Source organism: Scomber scombrus, chromosome 1 (genome assembly GCF_963691925.1).
Source record: "Scomber scombrus chromosome 1, fScoSco1.1, whole genome shotgun sequence".
Taxonomy (NCBI): Eukaryota; Metazoa; Chordata; class Actinopteri; order Scombriformes; family Scombridae; genus Scomber; species Scomber scombrus.
The window spans coordinates 29,093,947-29,115,420 of record NC_084970.1 but is presented as its reverse complement, the minus strand read 5'-3'; the positions used below and the strand labels follow the sequence as shown (position 1 = coordinate 29,115,420).

The 21,474-nt window shown below is 36.4% G+C and overlaps 1 protein-coding gene across 2 annotated transcripts; it reads left to right on the top strand.

The window, feature by feature from the left end:
- Positions 1–4,472: 4,472 nt before the first annotated feature.
- LOC133978125 (ceroid-lipofuscinosis neuronal protein 6-like) lies at positions 4,473–20,968 on the top strand. 2 transcript variants are annotated; one of them, XM_062416483.1, is made up of 8 exons: positions 4,473–4,537; positions 9,915–10,029; positions 10,145–10,243; positions 12,966–13,154; positions 17,262–17,317; positions 18,711–18,833; positions 19,872–20,157; positions 20,249–20,968. In XM_062416483.1, exons 1-7 carry the CDS (start codon positions 4,473–4,475, stop codon positions 20,140–20,142), a joined length of 918 nt encoding a protein of 305 aa, XP_062272467.1. In that variant the 3' UTR covers positions 20,143–20,157; positions 20,249–20,968. The 2 variants fall into 2 exon arrangements, with proteins under 2 accessions (XP_062272467.1, XP_062272474.1); XM_062416490.1 differs by having other exon boundaries at positions 20,246–20,968.
- Positions 20,969–21,474: the final 506 nt, after the last annotated feature.

The window sequence follows — 21,474 nt, the reverse complement described above, 5'->3', positions numbered from 1 at the left end:
AAGGTTTCTTTGTCATATTTTTGTTGTCTGCTGGCATACATAAAAAAAGAAATGTTGTTCCTCACTAGTCCATCACAGTCCAAAGGAAATAACAGAGAAAGCACACAGAGTATAGAACAGTCAGCATCATTAAGTTAGAAAAATGTCTAATAAAAATTAGACATTGTGTCAAATTGCCCAATCTCACAGTATTAAAATGAGTGTGAGAAAGTTTATTTTTTACCAGCTTTCAGCTTTTTATTTCAAATACCAGTCAAAATAAGGAGAAAAATCACAAATGTATTTTAAATGTACAAAAGGGAAAAAAAGAAAAAAAGCACTTCCATATTGCTAAATTTGTATCTATTCTATTTGGCCTTTTTTAATATTGTGAAACATAAACTTGAATAAAATCCATACACATGCTTCCTGTATTGTATTATACTGTGTTAGTTCTTTTTTTTTTTTTGACTAAATTGTCCTGAAGGATCAGAGTCCCAGGAAGTTAGTTACTAAATCAGGACAATATCCTGCATATCTGCGCCACCTCCCTGTGATAATTTTCCTTCCTTCCTTTTTGTTTCAGGATTTTGAACAGGTGCACAGGGATGCTGGAAAAAGTTGTGCAACATCACACTTGAGCTACAGTAAATTCACTTTATCCATGCAAGATGACATCTGCTGGTCACTGAATGGAAATTACAACTGTAGTTTGAAATTGCAGTTAATGCAGGGAGTCTTCATTTTATATTATTTATATTTCTCCCTTTGCAGTTCCTCAGCAGTTACTTTTAAAAACATTTTATTATTTCTTTTTAAAATACACCCATGGGTGGTGCATGGGTTGTGCATCTGTTCACCCTCACTCCTCCAGCTCTTGCTTCCCTATATGGACAGATTAGAGATAAATACCCAACTAATCCAACAGAATTTACAAAATTTACAGTTGTCGCAGGATGATTATACTGCCAAACACATTTCATCATGCTTTTATGAGTCAGATAGCTTGGTCTAATTAAAGGTAAATGGAAGTTACTATATTATTATACTTTGTACATTATTTCATTCTGAGCCACCACCGTGATAAGAATTAGTGGGTATGAAATATACAGACTAGTCTTGTCAGTAATATGGCTTTACTGTTGCTAATGTAGATCTATGGATATAACCATTTCCTAACAATAGCTTTTGGATAGTTTAATCCCAGACATATGCAGAATTTTTCTACATACACAGCATGACTCATATTTTTTTCTAGTTTTCTAGTTTCCACTAGAGCAGCAACTAATGGTTGTTTTCATTATCGGTTCATATGCACATTGTTTTCTTGATAAATGTTTAGTCAATGAAACTGAAAATATGTGAAAAAATGTCACTCACAGTTTCTAAGAGCCCAGAGGGATGTCTTCAATTTGTTTGTTTCTGTCAAGTCCAACAGTCCAAAACCTTCAGATGCTCAAATTTCTGTCACATCAGTACAAAGAGTTGAAATGAAAGAACATTTGGCATTTTTTGTTGGAAAAATGATTGAAACAAGTACTCAATTATCAAAAAAGTTGGAGATTAATATTCTTTCTATCAACTGATTGATTAATAGACCAATTATTGCTATAGCTTTAGTTTCCACTACAAACTGTTGTCGTGTCTGATGACCTGATCTGATAAGGTCAAGAGATTGTAAAGTAATAACCCACCGGACTCTGAGCTTCAGCTGGACCTCCACTATGTATGATCTGCCAACATGGCTTCAGTGTAAAGTAAATAAATAAGGGGGCGTTGCTCATGGCAAAAGGCTTGTCATAAATAAGAAAGGCTGTGTAAAGTTTGGGCTGACTTCTTAGCGTACCACTGCACCGATCATGTTTTACAGGATAAGAAAATGAGTCATTTCTTTCACACACTCCCCCTCTTGCATTTTTTTGCTTTCCTGTGCCTGTGCAGTTTTTCCCAAACAAAGATAAAATGTAATCCTCATGGCCAGAGAGGCAATTAGGAATGTGAAGTTATAATCTTAGAAAGTCAAACAGGTAGAAATGTAGGGCCCACTCTATGCTGAATTATGAATTGATGAAATCTGCATACAAAATGTGGATTAGTGCAGGCTGTGTTTGCATATGTTTGCTCATATGTCTGAGACTGGAGGGTTTGACATAAAGACCAGCTTTGGTCTAAATAAAATGCGTGCAGCAGATGGTTGAAACATAATTGATAGTAATGCCCACAACATGAGGCACATTCTTGTTGGACTAATTGCATCCTTTAATTGCAAAACCTTAGATCAAAAAGGCTTTACGTCACACATATGCTATAATTACTTGCTCTGTATTTTTTAAAACCTTTTTCTAAACAAAGCATTCCCTGGTAAGCCTAACAACAATTCTTCTGAATAAATAAATGAAAAACCGGTTGGGGCTTAGGGCTACTAAACAGATTGGAAAGGTAAAAATCTTTCACTGGGGATTACATTTTTGTGAGAAAGTAGTTAAAGTGATGTTCAGAGTGAGATCTGTTGATTAGTCAGGGTAACAGCAAAATGTTTCATTCTGCCAACACAAATTGGCAAAAGAGATCTCAGAGACAGATACCTAAAAACCTTAGCACGTGAAACCAAAACAACAGAACTGGTTGAAGATATTGATGGCAACAAAAGAGAAGGGAGGTCTGGGTGTATCTAATCTAAAATTGTATCACTGAGCTGCCCAGCTTTGAGCAATGGCGGGGTAGATGGTCAGGAATATGGATATTGGGTGGGTATCTATTGAACAGACTTTTCTACCGGGGATATCACTATTTACTCTCCCTTTGCAATGGGTACAAACAAATCAGACATATCTATCTGATGAAATATATGACTGCCCACCTACAGCAAATAAACATTTATGAAGAGAGACACCTGTTATTCTCTACTTTGGTTAAGATTTTCATTCTTTACGTGATGTATGGACCTATGGTGTCTATTTTGACCCTATGCAGCATTATTTTATTTGTATGTAAGCCATATGTGTGGAAAGAAGCCCAATATCAAGGTGATTTTGTTCTGTACAGTTACAATTGCCTCTTAATGTGTATGAATGGCAATAAAATAAAAAAAACAAACAAACAATTAATTCATTATCTGAAGGCAAGGCAGCTTTATTTATATAACACATTTCATACAATGGGGCAACTCAATTTGCTTTACATAAAAACTAAATATTAAACAGTAAAAAGTGGAAACATTAAAACATTAGAAAAAGAAAACCCAATTCTAATAAAAATACAAAATAGAGAGAGAGAAAACAAAAAGCTAGACTAAAATCGAGCATAAAATATGAGAGTGCAGCATAAAATAATGATTTGCATTAAAATGATTTAAAAAAAGATACAATGCAAATGAAAGATTTAAATTTAAAGTGCTTTAAAAGAGCTCAATCATAATAAGCACATGAAAAGAGAAACATTTTAAACTTGGATTAAAAAAAAAAAAAAAAAAAAAAAAAAAATCACATTTGAGGCTGATTTCCGTTCTGTTGGTAGCTTGTTCAAGTTTTGTGCAGCATAACTAAATACTAGCTAAATGCTGCTTCACCATGTTTAGTTTGAAGACAGAATAAGTAGTTGTAGTAGCTTAATTATTATTATATTGAGGGTCAGACAACAATATAAAGAAATTTAGATGGCAATCCCTGAGGCATAAGAACATTTAAGACAATTAAAAGCCATTTAAGATATAAATAAAACATTGATAATCTATAAGAGCAATAAAGTAAAATATGCAAAATAAAAAAGGTACAAACGGATTTATTTTTAAACTAGTTTTTAAGTAGGGTAGATTAGGGTAATGTGGGAAACGTTTTCCCATTCTGACTTGTTTACCTTATTTACATATGAATCCAATACATTATATCAACACCTAATATTATTATGAAATCCCTGAGATGTTTCCTTGTTTAATTAGAATACATTTTTTGGATATTGTACTCAAAAGGAACATGGCACTTATATTAATATTCCTCATGCCAAATCGTGATGTGGGACACTAGTTTTTAGGCTAAGCAACCTTATATCTGCCCAAACTTTCTGAAAAGTGCATACCCATATTTTTTTGTTAAAAAAACTAGTAGTACAATATAACTTACACAGTACGTATATATACTAGTTAGCTTTAAAATAATTGAATAGAAGAAGAGATAAATGCACTGGAGCCTAGTTGTCCCACATTAGTCAATGTCCCATATTACCCTAATCCACCCTAGCAAAATGTGTGTTTTGGTGACTTTGCCTGAAAAACATTGCTGAGGGTTAATTTTGCCCGATGCCTTTCAAATTCCTCTGCTGCGCTCTGATTGGTGGATTGATCTTACGTGCAGCACGCAGGCGGTAACAAGGAAGTGAAACTGAAGTGTAGTGACAGAAAGATGTTTTCACTGTAGTTTAAATCCGTTAACTTTGGTCAGTGAGTAAGACTACTATTAGCTGGACCGACGGTAGCTTAAAAAAAAAGGAGCCCGAAAATGCAGACAACACGAAAACGTCGAGGCAAAGAGTCAAAATCGCAGAAAGTCGCAACACAGAATAGGTTTGTTATCTTTAAACATTAGACTGAAGTTTACTCACTTTCTCTTGTGTTGTCCGTATTTCCTTAAATGAGGACAAAATAGCTTATTCAGAAACTACAAGTATGTTGAAACCGTTGCTTTCCTAACCTTCTCTTGCCAAGTTACCAATCTTTATATTTGACTGCTTCGCTTGTCAACCTTTTTTTTTTTTTTTTTTTTTTTTAAAAAGGGACGGAGATAAGTTAAAAACCTCCCTGTTTCTTGTGTTTAGAATAAAAAAAAAACAGGAACTGTAAAAACACTCCAGTGGTAGTATATTTATATATAGACTGATATAAATAGATGTTGAAGCTGCTGGTGGTTTTCTGTTTGTTTGTTTTTTAACCTCTCTCTTGACTTCAGGCTGCCTTCACTGCTACCAAGTGACAGTCCATAGCAGGGACGATTCAAGGATCAGACCTTTAGGGGGGCTCAGCTCCTAATGAGAATGTGACATACAATGCCCTGCAAGTGGTCAAACCCCCTGCTAAACTACTCATTTCACTAGATAACGTAAATTACAACAATAAATATTAATACATAGAGTGATCTACTATAATGTATAATAATAATAATGGTTAACAATAAACAATCACAGATTTCTACAGAGAGGACTGTAAGATAGTTAATGAACCCTGAGAGAAAGACAATATTAATGACAGAACGATCCAAATCTGTTAAAATTAAACCATTTGAACCTGTAGCATAAGTGTTTGTCCCATCTCTAACAGACAGGCTCGCAAAATAATTAAAGTTGTATAAAATATATTTTTTAGAAAAAAATACAATACTTTAATTTTAGGGGTGCTGGGATCAAATTTAGGGGTGCTTGAGCACCTCTAAAGGGTCTAAAATCGCCACTGCTCTTGACTTCAGGCTGCCTTCGCCACTACCAAGTGACAGTCCATGGCTTTCTTTTCACTGCTGGGGTTCTTCAGGTCTCAATGACCCAACTGAGCTTGCAAGCAAAGTTGTAAATGACTGGACCCTTAATCAATCATTTATTTATATAGCACCTTTCATACAGGCTAGTGTAGTTCAAAGTGAGTTACAGGTGATTGACAAGCTGATACTAAGAGAGAGAGAAACACATAGAAAAGGAATAAAAGCAATGAGAGAACAAAAACAAAGAAACAATAAAAAAAACTCAGACCAAGAGAAAATAAGGATGATAAAATATTTAGAAAGGGAGTAGAGTTGGAGAGAGTAAAGTAGAGTAGAAACCAGGTTAAAATAGATTAAAACGACAAAACAAAAGCAAAATGAAATAAAAGAGATAAAGTTTGATGAAAGATGGATTAAAACTACGCTTAAAAAGAGATTAAAAGACGAAATAAAACTGTTTTGGTCAGTGACACAGTTTTTCATAATTTTGGCTCTGTAGACCACCACAGTTGATTTGAAATGAAACAATCGAGATGTGATGGAAGTGCAGACTTTCAGCTTTAATTGAAAGGGTTAGACACAAATATGGTTTAAAAGTTTTTAGGAATTGCAAACATTTGTATACACAGTGAGCGGAAATAATGTCTTTGCGGGTTAAGGACGGCCTGTTTCAAAATGATCGAGAGCTGTTTTGATTGCATGTTGTAGGTTCCCAGGAACAGCAAAGACCACTATGTGGAATCAACTCGACAACTGGACTAAAACTTGTTTAAAATAGATTAAAAAGACAAAAGAAAAGTAAGAAAATCTAAAATTGTGAATGTCTAGGTTATATTGATGAGCCAATGTATACAAATCATGAATTAAATGCAGTAATGTTATCTACACAGGCCAGCTGTAGTTTATATATTGTAGTTTATGTGCAGAAGTCAATTTGTGTCTCTGGTAAAAAAAACCCTCATGTATGTAGGTGTCCATTAAGGAATGAGATGTGGATTAGCGGAGGAAGCGGGTCTAGAAAAGGAAAGGATGCAATTTATGAGGAAAGTTACACGAGACTTTCACAAAAACTCTGCCTGGCTTAGTTAAGGTTTAGTATTTCCATCCTCGAATGCTTTCTGGATGTTTGAATGACAGGAGATGTTTTAGGCGGGGGGGCGTGGAGGTCGACAGCTCTATTAACGGTCCATATCGGCTCTGCTGCTGTTGACATGACGGACAGGGCTGAAGAAATCTGCTGCATTTATCCTATTTGCTGTCTTTGTACATATAAGGAAAGTGAGCAACTGTGTACCAGTGAGTTGAATAGAGAGCAGGATAAATTACATAATGGCAAACATAATTTAATCATCAATTTAAATGTGATGATGGTATTTATTAGGTATGAGTTAACAAAAACAACCTTTCACTACACAAACCACGGCCTGTGAGTCGCAGCTTTTTGGTTCTATTATGAAAGATAAGATATTCCTTCATTAGTCCAACAATGGGGAAATTTGCATTATTACAGCAGCAAAGTGGACAGTAAAATAGAAGAGCATCAATAAGAAAATAATAAAAAAAACAATAAATAAGTTAAATAAGTTATTTACAAGACTAATATTGGTACTGAGACGATACTGTTATTGCACAGTTGAATTGAAATGATTAGTATACATGAAATACTAATATTGCACAGTAAAAAGTGCAGTGTACGTCAAATTGTCCAGGAAACAAAAGTTGTTTGGTTGTGTGAATGCAGGACTGTCCTCTCCTTTTCTTTTCCCCCCATCCCCTTTTTCGGAGAGTAGCTGTCTAATGAACTGTCAGTATACCAATGACGAGTTACGCAGGTGTAACTGGAGGGAGGGAAACGGACCAGAAGTTCAGAGTCAAGAGGAGAAAACGCTTTTAGGATGCATCGTTATCTTTTTCAGTCAGCATCGAATACAATAATGAGGGAGGGAGGGAATGTCATTAATAATAAAAAGAAAAAAAGAGGCCGTCTGTAAGCATCTAATATAATGGGGCTTCTACACATGCGTCACCTAAACTTATCCCTGAACGCAACGAGGAAAGAGTCCGACTCTATAGTAAAAGAAACAAACTCTCCTTCCCGCTGCCTTTCAGAAGGAGTTGGAGTGATCATAGCTAAATATTTACAATCATTTTTATAGTTGTTGGTGACAGAGGATTCCGCATTTGGTAAAAAAAAAAAAAAGCTTGTGTCCTATTATACTTTACCCTCCCACACACAGTTTGTGAATTGAGAACCAGCTGGTCAAAACCACCTACGCACCTCTTATCAGTGATGGTCGGACATCCAGGGTGACAGAGTCACCTGACCATGAGTGTTCATATTTTGAGCTGGGAGATGAAAAGCACAGTGTTAAAAACAAATCCTTTGTATGAGAGCCATACAAGCACATACTTAGCTGATGAATTGATGAATGCAGTGAATGAGTGGAGGCTGGCTAGGCACAACATCACAATCCCAGTCACCACAGGCAACGCACAAAACACTGAATGTTAAGAAAAGATGCTGATGGACTTGTCCCCGTTCAAAACCTTACAGCGTAGAGGGCAGTCTCACTCAGTCCGATGTCCCACCTCCTGGGAGAGGGGTGACTTTTTCTCAAAGCACCACAGCTCACCATGTTTTGTCATCCAAGGAGGAGATGCTACACATAAGCTAATCTATAATGTCTCAACCTAACAATAACAATAATAATAATAATGATAGTAACTTTATTTACATAGCACCTTTCATACATAAAATGCTTTACATTTAAAGCAATAAAACAAGGGCAAACAACTAGAGCAAGTTAAAATAAACAGCATGGGTTAAAAAATAAAAACTAAAAACATTGAAACAGGTAAAAAGGGATAAAAGGGGAAACTAAATAAAAACAGGTGTAAAATACAAGATAAAACAGATTAACTAAAAGCTTTGCAACCACAGAGGCTGTCTGTAACTTAGTGAAATACCACACATGATATGCTTAAACCTCATGTGGAGCAGCAGCAGCCTGCCATCCACTCTCCCTTAATTGACCTCTGAGGAGGTCTGTTAAGGACATCACCATACTGACTGACTGCTGAGAACATTAACGGCCCTCAGGAGCCCTGAAATAACCCCCCGTGTCAACGATCCTCCCATTTGAAGAAAATGATGCTCAAATCCACAACCTCAATACATGAGGACAGTGCAACCATCAAAGAAGCAAAGACAGCCATCAACCCAAGACCTGGAAAAAGGTGTAAAGACCGTTATCTTTAAGACCTTCTTCAGAGAGCTACAGAGCGTGATCCGGTTTTTAAATCCCTGCCTTTTCCTGGATCAAGCCTCCTCCCTCATAATCTACGGGGATCTCGTCACACAAATTCTGGAGCATGAACAGTAGGTATTGTTGTGGTGACTGAAAAGCTGTTAGGTTTACAGTTATTATGATTCATCCAAAGTCTTTTTCACAGTTGTTAATCTCAAAATGATAAATTACGTGTCACTTATTCTTTCTCGCAGAATCAATGCAGTGAAGCAGGGGGGGAGATTGGCCACCCACAGAAACCACAAAAAGAATACTCATCACCTCCTGAGAAGAAGACGGCTATGGCAGAGCTATTATGAGAGCTTTCAAAGATGAGGAGCAGACCAAGCCCTTTTCCCAAATCATTGAGCAGGAGGTCAGCTCGTACAAAGCAGCAGACAACATGTCATGTGGATGCTGATCCACTGACATGCTGGCAGGCGAATGAGAGTGCACATCCTCATGTTGTAGAACAACGACGCCTCTGTGTGAAATAGTAGTGAAACTAGCACTGTTTTAAAAATACATTTTTGCAAATAAGACAAAACATAATAATGTAAGCGTAATAAAGTATTACGCTTGTTTAATTAGGTTAAGTAACGCTTTTAAAAGAATTATGTTGATTTCATGCATTATCAATAATCAGAATATTATTTTTGCAAATAAGACAAAATACAGAGAGAACACTGGAAATGGTAATGAAAAGCTAACCGAACCGAAACCAGAGCTGTGACACAAAAACCGAAATAAAAACTGAACTGTGGGCCCGTTGAACCGCTGCACCCCTACTTCTTATAAACCATACTGTGTAATTTAGGTCTTTCCTTATTTTACATATTTACCATAGTCTGCTTAAGTATGTGGATGCAAAAGTGAATGTATTTCTAGAAATTATTTTTAAGATTTCCATTACAAAGTGCGATTTTAAACAAAGTGCTCGATTACCTTTCTCTGTAAAGATATTGACCTAACTTAAAGTGGTAATAAAGTAGAAAAGTAAAGAGCAGCAAAAGCATTTGGGTATTTTAATCTGACTTTACTGCAGTAGTAAACACCACAGTAAACTTTAAGTATTTCCAACATGTCCATTAAAGGGTCAATGTCCGTGATGCCCTTTGTTTTTATAACTGGATCTTACGTTGCTTTATAACACTGACTCACAGTCACTGAAAATGTCTGTTTACAGCACTCGTGGTTTGAAGGAAAATGCGTACCAGAAGAAAAGGCGTTTCCACTTTGACCTGTGGTTCTGGTTGACTCTGCAGAACTGGATACTGGACTTTGGAAGACCTATTGTGATGGTAAGGAAGATCCATACCTACTGTAGTTTTAAATATGTTGTGAAAAAAGAAAATCAAATGTATCAAATGTTCCTTGCAGCAATGAGCACAAACAGTTTCTTGGTATTGTGTTTAGATCATCCTTCCTCTGGAATGGTTCCCCCTGAACAGGCCCAGTGCTGGAGACTATTTCCACATGGCCTACAATGTCATAACGCCATTTCTTATGCTCAAGGTAAGTCTGAACACAGTGCCCTTGTATTTCTGTAGGGGAGGAACAAAGAAGTACACTTATTGAAACTCTTCAGCTGGACTAAATAGAAGACATCATGATAAAAGGTAGATGCATATACCTACTGTATACAGATATAGATGTCTCAAAATGATGCAGTTTACAACATATGATCAAACTGAAAGCCACTGGCTGTAACCCCAGACTATATATGAAGATAGCTATAGTGAGGTGTGATATCACCCATTGGTTTGTATTGGTGCTGGTTTGAAGTTCAGACTTGTTATGGTTGGTGCCATCTTTTCCCTTTGGAGCTAAGACCTTACAAATAAGGAGTGCAGGATGTTGCCTTTCATGCTCTGGAAACAGGCCCCACTACCTCAGACCAAAGTGAACTCTACTATACTGGGGGACAATGAGCGGCAGTGCACATTTGGGTGACAGGACAGGTATCGTAATCAAGTAACATTAAACACTGAAATATTGTGACTATAGTCTGACTGCGAGTCCCAGAGCTGGGCAGCGAACAGAGCAACATTTTCCAAAATGACCACCAGCATACTTATTACAGGGGCACAAATTTAGCAATTGAGAACATATGACCCATTGAAGAACTCATTTCGAATGGGAGTAATTGATTTATTTGGAGCCAGCATCTAGCGTCATGTGGTGGCATTACACTTTAAGGTACTTCTCCACTGGCTTTAGCCCTAAACTGTGGTAGTTGCTGCTTAGTCTTCAGAGAAGCGTAAAGTGATTATCAATCAATCAATCAGACTTTATTTATATAGCACTATTGATTCAATAAAATGTAGCACAAAGTACTTTACACAACAAAAGCAAGCAAAACAAAGCAGAAGCAAAACCAAAAATCACACACGCACGCACCCCATAATTTGGACGAAACATTATCACATTAAAGTGACAAAAAAATGTATATATATATTTTACAGATCAGTAGAATCACTTTGCTTTAAAAAGTAAATATTTCAGATATGTAAGAAATATTTGTATCACAATCAGTTACTTTAAAATTGGGTTTCTAAACAACAGCAGGAAGCTAGTGAACCTCTTATCAATTATGAATGACATTTACTGTTACAATACATGCTTACTATGCTGAATGTCTTAAATTCCTGATATGATTGATGGTTCACTGTGCACTCTTATTCCATCACTGCAGAGAAACGTACAGTAATGCGACCTTGTGAATAAGAAATATTTTATATACACAAAGACTGAATGACAGCAAATAAAAAGTATGCATCTTGCGTTTGCGTTTGCATTTTTAGATTTTAAAGTGTCCCTGCTATACATTTCTTATATTTATCATAATACATTCACCTTGAGACACAAAAGCACAAAGTACTGCAATCCATTTCCCTCCCGTACAAGGCTGTGTCACATGTTGTAAATGATGAACATAAGGTTCATAAACTGTATAAGAGAACAAGATATAAAGCTTTTTCATATCAATGTAACTTATCTTTTACCCTGCTTAATGTTACTTTTGCCCCTATAATGAAATAATATCCCCACAAGGATCAGAAGTTAGTTTCTGCTCATACTAAATTTGCTGCTCCTGATTTATCAGTATTGAATGTTATTTGCTTGCAATTAACCTGTCTCTTCAATGCATGTACAGTATGATCATAATGCCGATGGATGGGAAAATCCAGTGTTAACTGAGCTATTGGCATTGCTAGAAGTTTGTATATTGTTTTCCAGTTACTGACTTTTCTGAAGGTAAACAGACACAAATCTCATCTTTTCACAGAATAGCAAAGTAAATAGCCAATAGAAACTTGCCTGCTTTTCAGAGGCTGGGACGTGGAGTTCTCTGGGGTTCAGTTCAGTTTAGGGTCACTTCTGTAGCAGTGACAAGAAGTGAATACTTTGAATAGAAGAAAACATATCTAGAATACAAGCAAAAGAGATAGTTTTTTTTTAGACAATAAAAGCCAGCCTTGTTATCTATGAGTTTGTTTTTCCTTGGGTGCTACAAATTTTGGGAGTATTGTGAGGAAAAAGACAGATGCAATCAGTTGAAGGACTTTATGTTTATGGGTAAACTAACACACTTTGTGTGAAATAAAGTTAAGAGCAGGGTAGTCAGCATAAACAGATATAAAGTAGCCACCATGGCTGAGCAGACAAAGACAAGACGCATACACCCTTTAGCAGAAAAGTCAAGGAAAAAGACATCATATTATAATATATGCAGTTTAAAGTGATTTCTTGGAAGTGAAGCACAGGCACACTGCAGCAGATGAAAAGCAGGTATGTCCTCTAAAATAGATATCATTTACGAAGAATATGTAAGTAGAAAGGACAATAAAAGCATTTGAATAAATATTTATAATAAAGATAAGAAATGCATGTTAAAGAATAAGAACAAATCAGAGCAGGGAAGTATCAATAAAATGCTTTGGAGAATAAATAGGTTTTGAGATGACATTTAAAACTGATCCGACCTTGGATCAGTTATGGAGACTGCTCCATGATGTAGAAGCCAGGACGACAGAAGCTAGATCTTCACGGGTCTTGAATTTCGAGTGTGGTGCAATCAGGTTCTGAGAAGCCTTGCTAATCCTAGCTGTATAAGTTTAGCAAGTCAAGGGCCAAATTGTGTAATGCCTTAAAATCAATCAGAGCAACGTGTATACATGTATATATATATTTATAGATATATATGTGTGTATGTGTGTGTTGCTGCTCCTTACAGTTGATTGAACGCAGTCCGCAGGCGCTGCCTCGCTCAGCAGTCTACCTCTGTATCATCACTTTCGTCATGGGGGCCAGCATCCACCTGGTGGGAGACTCCATCAACCACCGGCTCATCCTGAGTGGCTACCAGCTGCACCTGTCGGTCAGAGAAAACCCGATCATCAAAGACCTCAAACCCACCTCGCTGGTAAGACTCGCTTTTTGTTTGATGGCACAAGTAGAGTACAGTTTTATGCCATGATTGGGATACTGGGAATACTGTAATCCACCGGGAATGTTTTGTGATAGAAGTACTAGTCCCTATGCAGGTATATATATATATATATATATATACACACAGTATGTTAGTTTCTTATCATCTGTCATAATGTCATAATACAACAAAAAACTGTTTCTGTTTTGTGTACTGCGACTCTCCTGAGACTGTTCAGTGACATTAAAACTGAGCTTGTCTTGACTTGTTTGCGAAACTGAACACACCACACAAAACATTTCTGTATTGTTATACTTGTTGGATCCTGGATGAGTGAAGCTTATTTTTCTCTTTGCTCTTGCATTGCTATTGCATTTTTTTTTCTTTGTCAGATCATGATTTCCTGACTAAAAACAAAGTGCTATTCTTGTGACAGTGATGTGGCTGTCAGCAAGATGCATAAATACAATAAAATGAAATAAAGATAAATAAAGACTTACAGGTTAACTCATGCATGTTTGTTACGTGTTAGGATTATCAGCACTGGCCCAATTTGAACACAAGGTATTATAGTGAGAAATCAGGTTAAGGCCAGAAGTTATAAAACATGTTTACATGTAATAACCTGAGTACTCTGAAATTAACACTTACATGCAGTTATATAAAATTATATTTCTCCTCTATAATCCCAAATTTATTTTTGAACTCAAGATGGTCATATTTTCAGTGTATTGAAAGTTGATGTTATATAAGACACCTGTTTAGTGATGTGAGGTTGACGCTTTAAAGCTGCGTTCACACCAAAAGCGTCTGACGCGGAAAAATCGCTTGTATATTTCTATGTAGACTTGCTGCTCAATTCGCGTCAGACGCTTTTGGTCTGAACGCCCCAAAAGAGTACTGACGGCACAGCGAAAGTACAGGCTCTGAGCGCACAGCCCCCTCCTCTCTGTGCATATATAAATATCCTGCTGAACTTTGAACACTTACTTATTTAGACAAAGTCATTTAAGTTGAGTCAAACTATAGATTTAATTGTTTTGGTTGCAGGAAAGCACAGCTGTGAGACTTGCCTGAGATCTTTTCAGCTCAGTGCACTGCTGATTCTTTCTGTGTTGGGCTTTGTTGAGCATCTGCATACACATAAAAACCCTTTTTAGAAAACCAGATATGTCTATGTGGTATCAGACCGAGAAATTAGGTTTGTCCAGCGGAAACCATGCTGTGTTATTCAGGTTTTTCTTAATCCCTTAACCTAAAGGAGGAAACCAGATTTCTCTTTCCATGGTGTTTAAGGGAAAAAAATGCCAACGATATTCACACTGACAGGTACATTATGTGTCCTTGTATCCAGTAATCTCTTACATAATGCTCGGAGTGTCATTGGTTCACTTGTTGAATGTTTTGGGGGGGGTTTTTCAGGAGAAATGCTAAATAATAGCTGTTTTCAGCTTCTCAAATGTGATGATTTAATGATTGTCTTTGGCCTACAGCAGATTATCTTTGGATTTTGGGGCTTTGGTTGGACAAAACAAGAAAAATGAAAATATCAACTCTCTGAAATTATCTGTTTAGCAGTTTAGCAGAGAATAAGCTCTAAAAACTCAATGTACACCACCTGCTCAGCCCAGACACAGTTAACAATTAGCTTGCGAACATTTAGCAGCTAAAAAGCCAAATATTTCAGGTACAGAGATAAAAGAGAGTGAATAGTGCAAGTTGAACCATCTCAGGCTATTTGTAAGAAATGAATGGTACCACTGAATCAGAAAAGGATTCACCTCTAGTTTAATCATCTTTGCTAATAAGCACTGCGGCTGGTTTCTAAGATATCTAAGAAGAGAGACCGAGTTGTACTTTTAAGCCTGTGTAGATGTTTTGATATCAGATGTATCAATATACTTATTCTGCACTATAATTTCACTTGTATTCAAAGTGGTGCACTTAACAGACTTGGAGAGCCTCCAAACCACACTTCTTTTAAAGGTTTCCATCACAGTAGGGATTAATACTGCAGGATGATAATCACTGTGTTTCTTAGGAAATTCATTCTTTGGAAGAGGTACAATATCTCCTGCATTTCAAGAATTATGTGTGCGTCTATAAAACAATGAGAAATAGATTTCTACACAGGTGCAAACTCAGTGAAGCTTAATGAACCTGTGGCCTTCCTCTAAATTAAATGTTTTAAAGATTGTGTTCACCTGCTAAGCAGAAACATCAGTTCTATATGACTGCACAGGTGCGACTGAATTGAGAATGATTTGAATTATTCCCTTCATCAAACCAAGATTAAAAAAATGTTCATTTCATTTGCAAACTCATTGTCTGCCACTAATGCTTCCTGAGTGGCTGACAGTGCAGTCAACCCCTTCATAGGGTGTCCCATAAGTGTTTGTTATTGTTGCTTTTAAAAGCCTTTTACCGCTGTGGCTTGTGTAACCTCTTCAGCATTCATTATAGCTCCTTATTTTTTCTGCACATTGCAGTTATCTTGTGTCCTTGTTCTTGAAGCAATCTGTTTATGTTCATAGTATGTTTAACATCCCTAGTTACATACCTCTTGCTATTTGGATAGATTTCTATCTCCTTGGATGGTATCACTGACTGCACATAAAACTTAATATATAAATATAATAAGCATCTTTTCTGCTATTTTGTGGTTTTAAAACATTAATTGCTGTGAGCAGCAGTATGTTAACCTCTCATATCTACGCCATACTGTTTTTGATATATCAAAACTGATATATAAATGAATATAAAGACCCTATAAAGCATGTTTTATTGTACAAACATCAGAGTTGCCATCTGACAATTTGAGATTAGTCTGATCAAATTTTTACTTATTAGAAATGGTTATTATTTTAGTTCAGATGTCTCTGTTTGATACGTATAGACTCATCACATAGTTTATGAAGCTGTAGAGCCTGTAGAGGTATACAGTGTGTTCCCTCATAATACTGCCAGAAATCATGTGCACTGATGGACATGAAGTAGTAATAAGTATTTGCAATGCACCTTTTTTCCCCTGTGCTGTCACTGATGGGAGTTCTTAAATGAAATTAAACACTACACTATAAAGCTGCCTACAGAGGTCCTGAGGAGACTTGATATGTAAAATGTATTAGCATATTACGGTTTGAATAAGGATTTACCTCAGAGAGGGCTGTCACGATGAGTAGCGTGGAGTGATCCAAAAAGGCAGACAGTCTCGGGACAAAAAGGGCACTTTATTGGCCAAACCAGGAATACACAACTCAACAGAAAAACACAGGCCGAAAGAACTCAGGCAAAAACTCCACAGCACAAACACAGAGATTGGACAAGGACTGAACAGAAAACCAAAACCTATATAGACGTAGTAATCACTAACAGGACACAGGTGAGAGACACAAGACAGGTGAAACACATGAGGAAATCAACCAAGGAAGGGGAAACACAGGAAGTAAAACTAACAAAATACACAAGGGGGAGAACAACGTTCCAAAATAAAACACAAACTAACTTAGGGTGTGACAAGGGCAGTTCAAGTGTGTACATCGTTTTAGTTTAATCCCATAACTAAATAATAAAGCTTTAAACACCAAGAAGAGATTGTAACTGTAGAAGGATTTCAGACCGATTTTTTTAGTGTATTAATGATTTTTAATTATTATACTATAATATTATAGTACAAACTGTATTTATATATATATTCTCCAAGTCTCTGTACCATACTGGAAGGATAAACATGATTTTCCCTAAAAATATTCTCTCATTCGATGTTTTGATGTTGTTTGACAGCTCCATCTTATCTGGTGACTGCAAATGTGACAGCATGTGATTCACATCATTTTCACATCAAACCATTCAGTGACCCATTTTTCACGGTATGCAAGCGTCTGCATTCGTGATGTTTCTCTGCTCTCATATACAGGTTTTTCTCTCTAATTTACCACCTGCTACTAAATGTTAGTGGAACAGTAGGTGGCACTGTTGTATAAGGCTGTGTTGTACCTCGCTGCTGACCAACCAGTGCAGAGCAACATATTGTACACTGTGCCTGATAATCCTGTGATGAGTTTCTGATAATGATTCTTGCTTTCTGTTCTTCTTTCACAGATTGACTCCTTTGAGCTGCTGTATTACTACGATGAACAGCTGGGACATTTAATGTGGTACGTGTCTGTGATAATTATCTGGGCTGTGTGTACACAGTGATAGGAAATGAGTGGAACATAGCAGAATATACAGTGTCAGTATAAAGCAAAGTTTGAATAATGAATCCGATTTTAATGGCTGTAGTGTCATTTTAGAAAATAACTGCATGCAGAGAAGGAAGGAAATAATCTTCTTTGTCTCTTAACAGGGTATATTTTGACAACAGAGAAAGGGATTGGGTTTTATTATAAGCAGTAAGAGGAGGGTGTGTGTCTATCCCTTCTTTTCTCACAAATTTGGACAGTTGTATGACAGTTAAGTGGCACAATTATAATATCCTCAGTCTGCCTGTAACAGGATTTTTAGTTTGTGCTAGACAATACTGATGCCATGGGTGTAATGATGTGATCTGTTGTGTGTGTTGTTTTATTATTGCACCTCTGGACAGGACGGATTGAGCTGGCGAAACAAATGAATGAAAAATACTACAGTGCAAAGAGAGAAAATAATAATCAAATTTATATGATTAAAATAACAAAAAAGACAAATCACAAACTGTGACTACAAGATAGAATTAAAAAAAATCACTAAAGTCACTGAATCCTAGCAGGGTAATGAGATTTATTATTAATGTTGCAGAAGTGAGAAGCTGTAAAAAACTAAAAAAACAAACAACAACAATAAAGGCACTGGTTGAAAATAGAAAGAAAGAAAGAAAAAAAGGCAGCACTATGCAACAAGCCTCTGTCCTGCAGGGACACATTTCTTAATCACACTATTACAGGGCCAATGTTGCAGTGTTTACTTTCAGCACCAGAGTTTGGGCAGGGTACAGTATGTAAGTGTTACGTAAGTTATAGTACACGATGAGAAGTCGCAGGGTGTTGTTTCATTCAACAGGTTCATCATTTTCTTTATCAGGACAACTCAGAATTTATTGGTGTACTCATATTTGGACTTCAGTCAGTTTAATCCTTGTTTAGATTTGTTTTACAGTTAAGTGGTCATGAAGAGTTTGGCTTACAGTGAGTACTGTTCCTATGGTTACCTGCAGTTTGATGTACCTATAACACAGATTTAGGTTGGTAGTTAAACTCTTAAGTGAAACTGTGTATGAGGTGTTAATACGTGTATGGTATGTAATATTTATCAGTAATTCTTCCAGATGAAAAACATATTAGTTCATTAATGTTAAAAGGTTTTTCTCGCCAAAACATTTCATGAATTATCATCAAAGTGAAAAATACATTTTTCCTTTTTAGGGTGATATTTTTAACTAAATTGTGGATAAACACATACTGCACCTCTTAGCAAATGTTTGCATCATCCCACTTACAAAGACATGCGTGAATCTACCTGTGATCAGTCCATAGTACATGTTATAAGAACATGCCTTTCATCCTATTTCAGGTATATTCCTTTCTTCACCATTCTGTTCATCTACTTCACTGGATGCTTCACCAACGCCAAAGAACAGAAGAAGCTTCCTGTCTCTGGTTGGCTGTTGCTGGGACCCAGTGCTCTCTACTATTGGTCAGTGGCCTTCTCACGTCTTTGAAAAACGTTGTTCTGTATTACAGCAGCAGTGTTTGGACGACTGGTGACTTCAGGGTTTTGTTAAAGGGAATAGAAAACGTTTTCAGTCAATTCATCAGCCTTTGAAGTAGCCTGAATGATAAGACGTGTCTAAAGAAAATAAATAAAATAAAATAATAAAAGGACTGACAGTAAATAATGACATGGCCTCAAACACCTTTTCATACAGTATGCACAGTGTTTGGTGTGTTAACCATTGCATACATTAATGATTAAATGATGTGTGCTGAATGTTTACATCCATAAACAGCTGCTTCAACATTAAAGACATGTTTCTTACAATATATAGTAGTTAGTATAATTAGATCTTATGAAACTCTTTTTTCCATAAATTTGTGTTCTGACTTTGGCTTAAGGGCCTTCAGTATATTTTCTAATGAATTTAGTAAATATTCAGTGAAGTTATTGCCCATTTAATTCAGTCTTCATAATGAACAGTCCCCCCAATCTTTCTGCATTATAAGCCACATTTTTTTTGTTTTACTTGACCTATTTTTTTTTTTATGTATAGATGACAACTTTGTTAGTTGTATCGATTGTCCATCCTAAGTTTTCCCCTTTGTCAGGTGATTAGCAGTAAACACATTGTGCTGTAATGTAAACAACATCATACAAAACAACTTGAGGTCACTTGGATAATGATAAAAATGAAAGTTTGAGAAAACTAATTAAAGTTGCCATGTTAACTAGCTGGGACAATTTTTTATGTTTTTGGAAATTGTATTTGTTCCCTGACAAAATGAATAACACCAGATGGCTTTTGTAGGGATGTAAACAAGCACTGATGTCTTCATGGATGCTGTGTACCAGCCTTAAGGAATATTAAATTTAGGAGAATAGCTTTGACAAACGGCACAAAATTGAAAAAATATGCTTTTAGGAATTGAATGACTAGTTGCACTTGTATTGTAAATAAAATGTTAATATTTCTGAGTAAATTCCTGACGCTGTTTGCTTTTTTCTCATTTGTTGAAGGTACCTAGTCACTGAAGGACAAATCACTGAACTCTTCCTCATCACCTTCCTTGCCATGGTTGTCATGGTGATACATCAACAGTGTAAAGGCCTCAGCCTTGACAGCAATGGCCTGTTCTTGTTCTGTAGTTTCTCTGTCACTGTGCTTCTTGTAGCACTGTGGGTGGTCTATCTGTGGAATGACCAGGTGCTACGCGAAAAGTACCCCGGACTTATATATGTGCCAGAACCCTGGTCCTACTACACGTTACATATCAAGGAAAACCACTGAGTCACATCTGTCCAGGTTTGTATCCCTCTGTGTTTGCAGAAAATGTGTTGTTTGTGAACGGCTTTACTTTACACTTACATTTGCTTGTCCTTTCTTTCTTCAGCAGATATCCTGTGACAGGAATATCAGCTGCACTCAGACACGGATGACGAAGGTCGCTGATGTGGATGTGTCTTCTCTGTTTCTTTCTGCATTGATTCACACAGACTTTAAACATGCAATCTAATCTGTTAAAACTGCTCGGGTCTTGTGATGAGACTGAGATATAAACTAGGTCAGCACATGCATGTGACATAAAGCAGGTTAACAGAAAGCTAAACCTGCTCTCTGCTCACATCTCATGCTCCTACTTGAAAAATACTATACTTTTTATTCTGATGATTAAAAAAAAAAAAAAGTATCCTGTTTTACTGTTACAATCCTGCGGTCATGCCATGTTGCTTAGTTATATGAAAGAGATCGCCTTAGCAAGCAAGTTTTTTTTTCATTACCCATCAATAAACTCTGACAGTTAATTCAATAGGCCAACTGCATCTTAACCAGCCAAGTGAACAGAAGAGTTGACCTCTTGCAAACAAATTCAAAAGGTAAATATCAGATATATTCACTGAAAATAGAAAAAAATCTAAATTCTTACCTTGTTGAACTTTGCCAAAGAATCCAATCAATTGACAAAATAAAAGATATCACCCCTTTCAAGTGAGGAGCACAAAGTTCAATAACGAGTGAACCACTCGAACAACAGCATGAAAGAACTGTTATGCGAACAATAGCATCAATAGGACAGACAGGTAACTTTATTAAAATGTGTCGAAGCAGGATTTTAGTGCCATTTTAGTACCATTCATTCAGTAGAGTACTGAATGAATGGAGGACTGTTTTCAAAGCTGTATTTTTCTAAAAAGAAGTATCATTTCTCAGGTATTTAAATGTCACATGCTTTGACAGGTTTTTTTGTGAAATTTAGGCTGTTGTTCATTAAAACATGAGAAGTGTAAACTACCATGCAGTATCAACATACAGGACTGTGGTTACAGTATTATTATATGGGACATTGACATACAGGTATCACTGTATTGTCGCCCAGCCGATGGCCAACATACACTCACTGCTATCACACTCATTTTCAACATACTGTTCTGTATTGCATGATTTTGACATGCTGTTCATAAGTGTTGTTCATTATATTACATTATTCAAAAGTGAAGAAAACCACCTTTTTGGAAGCTCATTTTTTATTAACCAGAATATGACTGACGACTTGTTACATTTTTCGACATGTTTGAGAGAAGATCTTTCTTGTGTTTGTATTTGATGTTTTGTGCTGTTCTT

Coding starts and splice junctions, on each gene's coding strand:
- LOC133978125 (XM_062416483.1), top strand. CDS start 4,473: ATGCAGACAACACGAAAACGTCGAGGCAAAGAGTCAAAATCGCAGAAA. Junction 10,244..12,965: donor CGCCATTTCTTATGCTCAAG/GTAAGTCTGAAC, acceptor TGCTCCTTACAG/TTGATTGAACGCAGTCCGCA. Junction 17,318..18,710: donor CAGCTGGGACATTTAATGTG/GTACGTGTCTGT, acceptor ATCCTATTTCAG/GTATATTCCTTTCTTCACCA.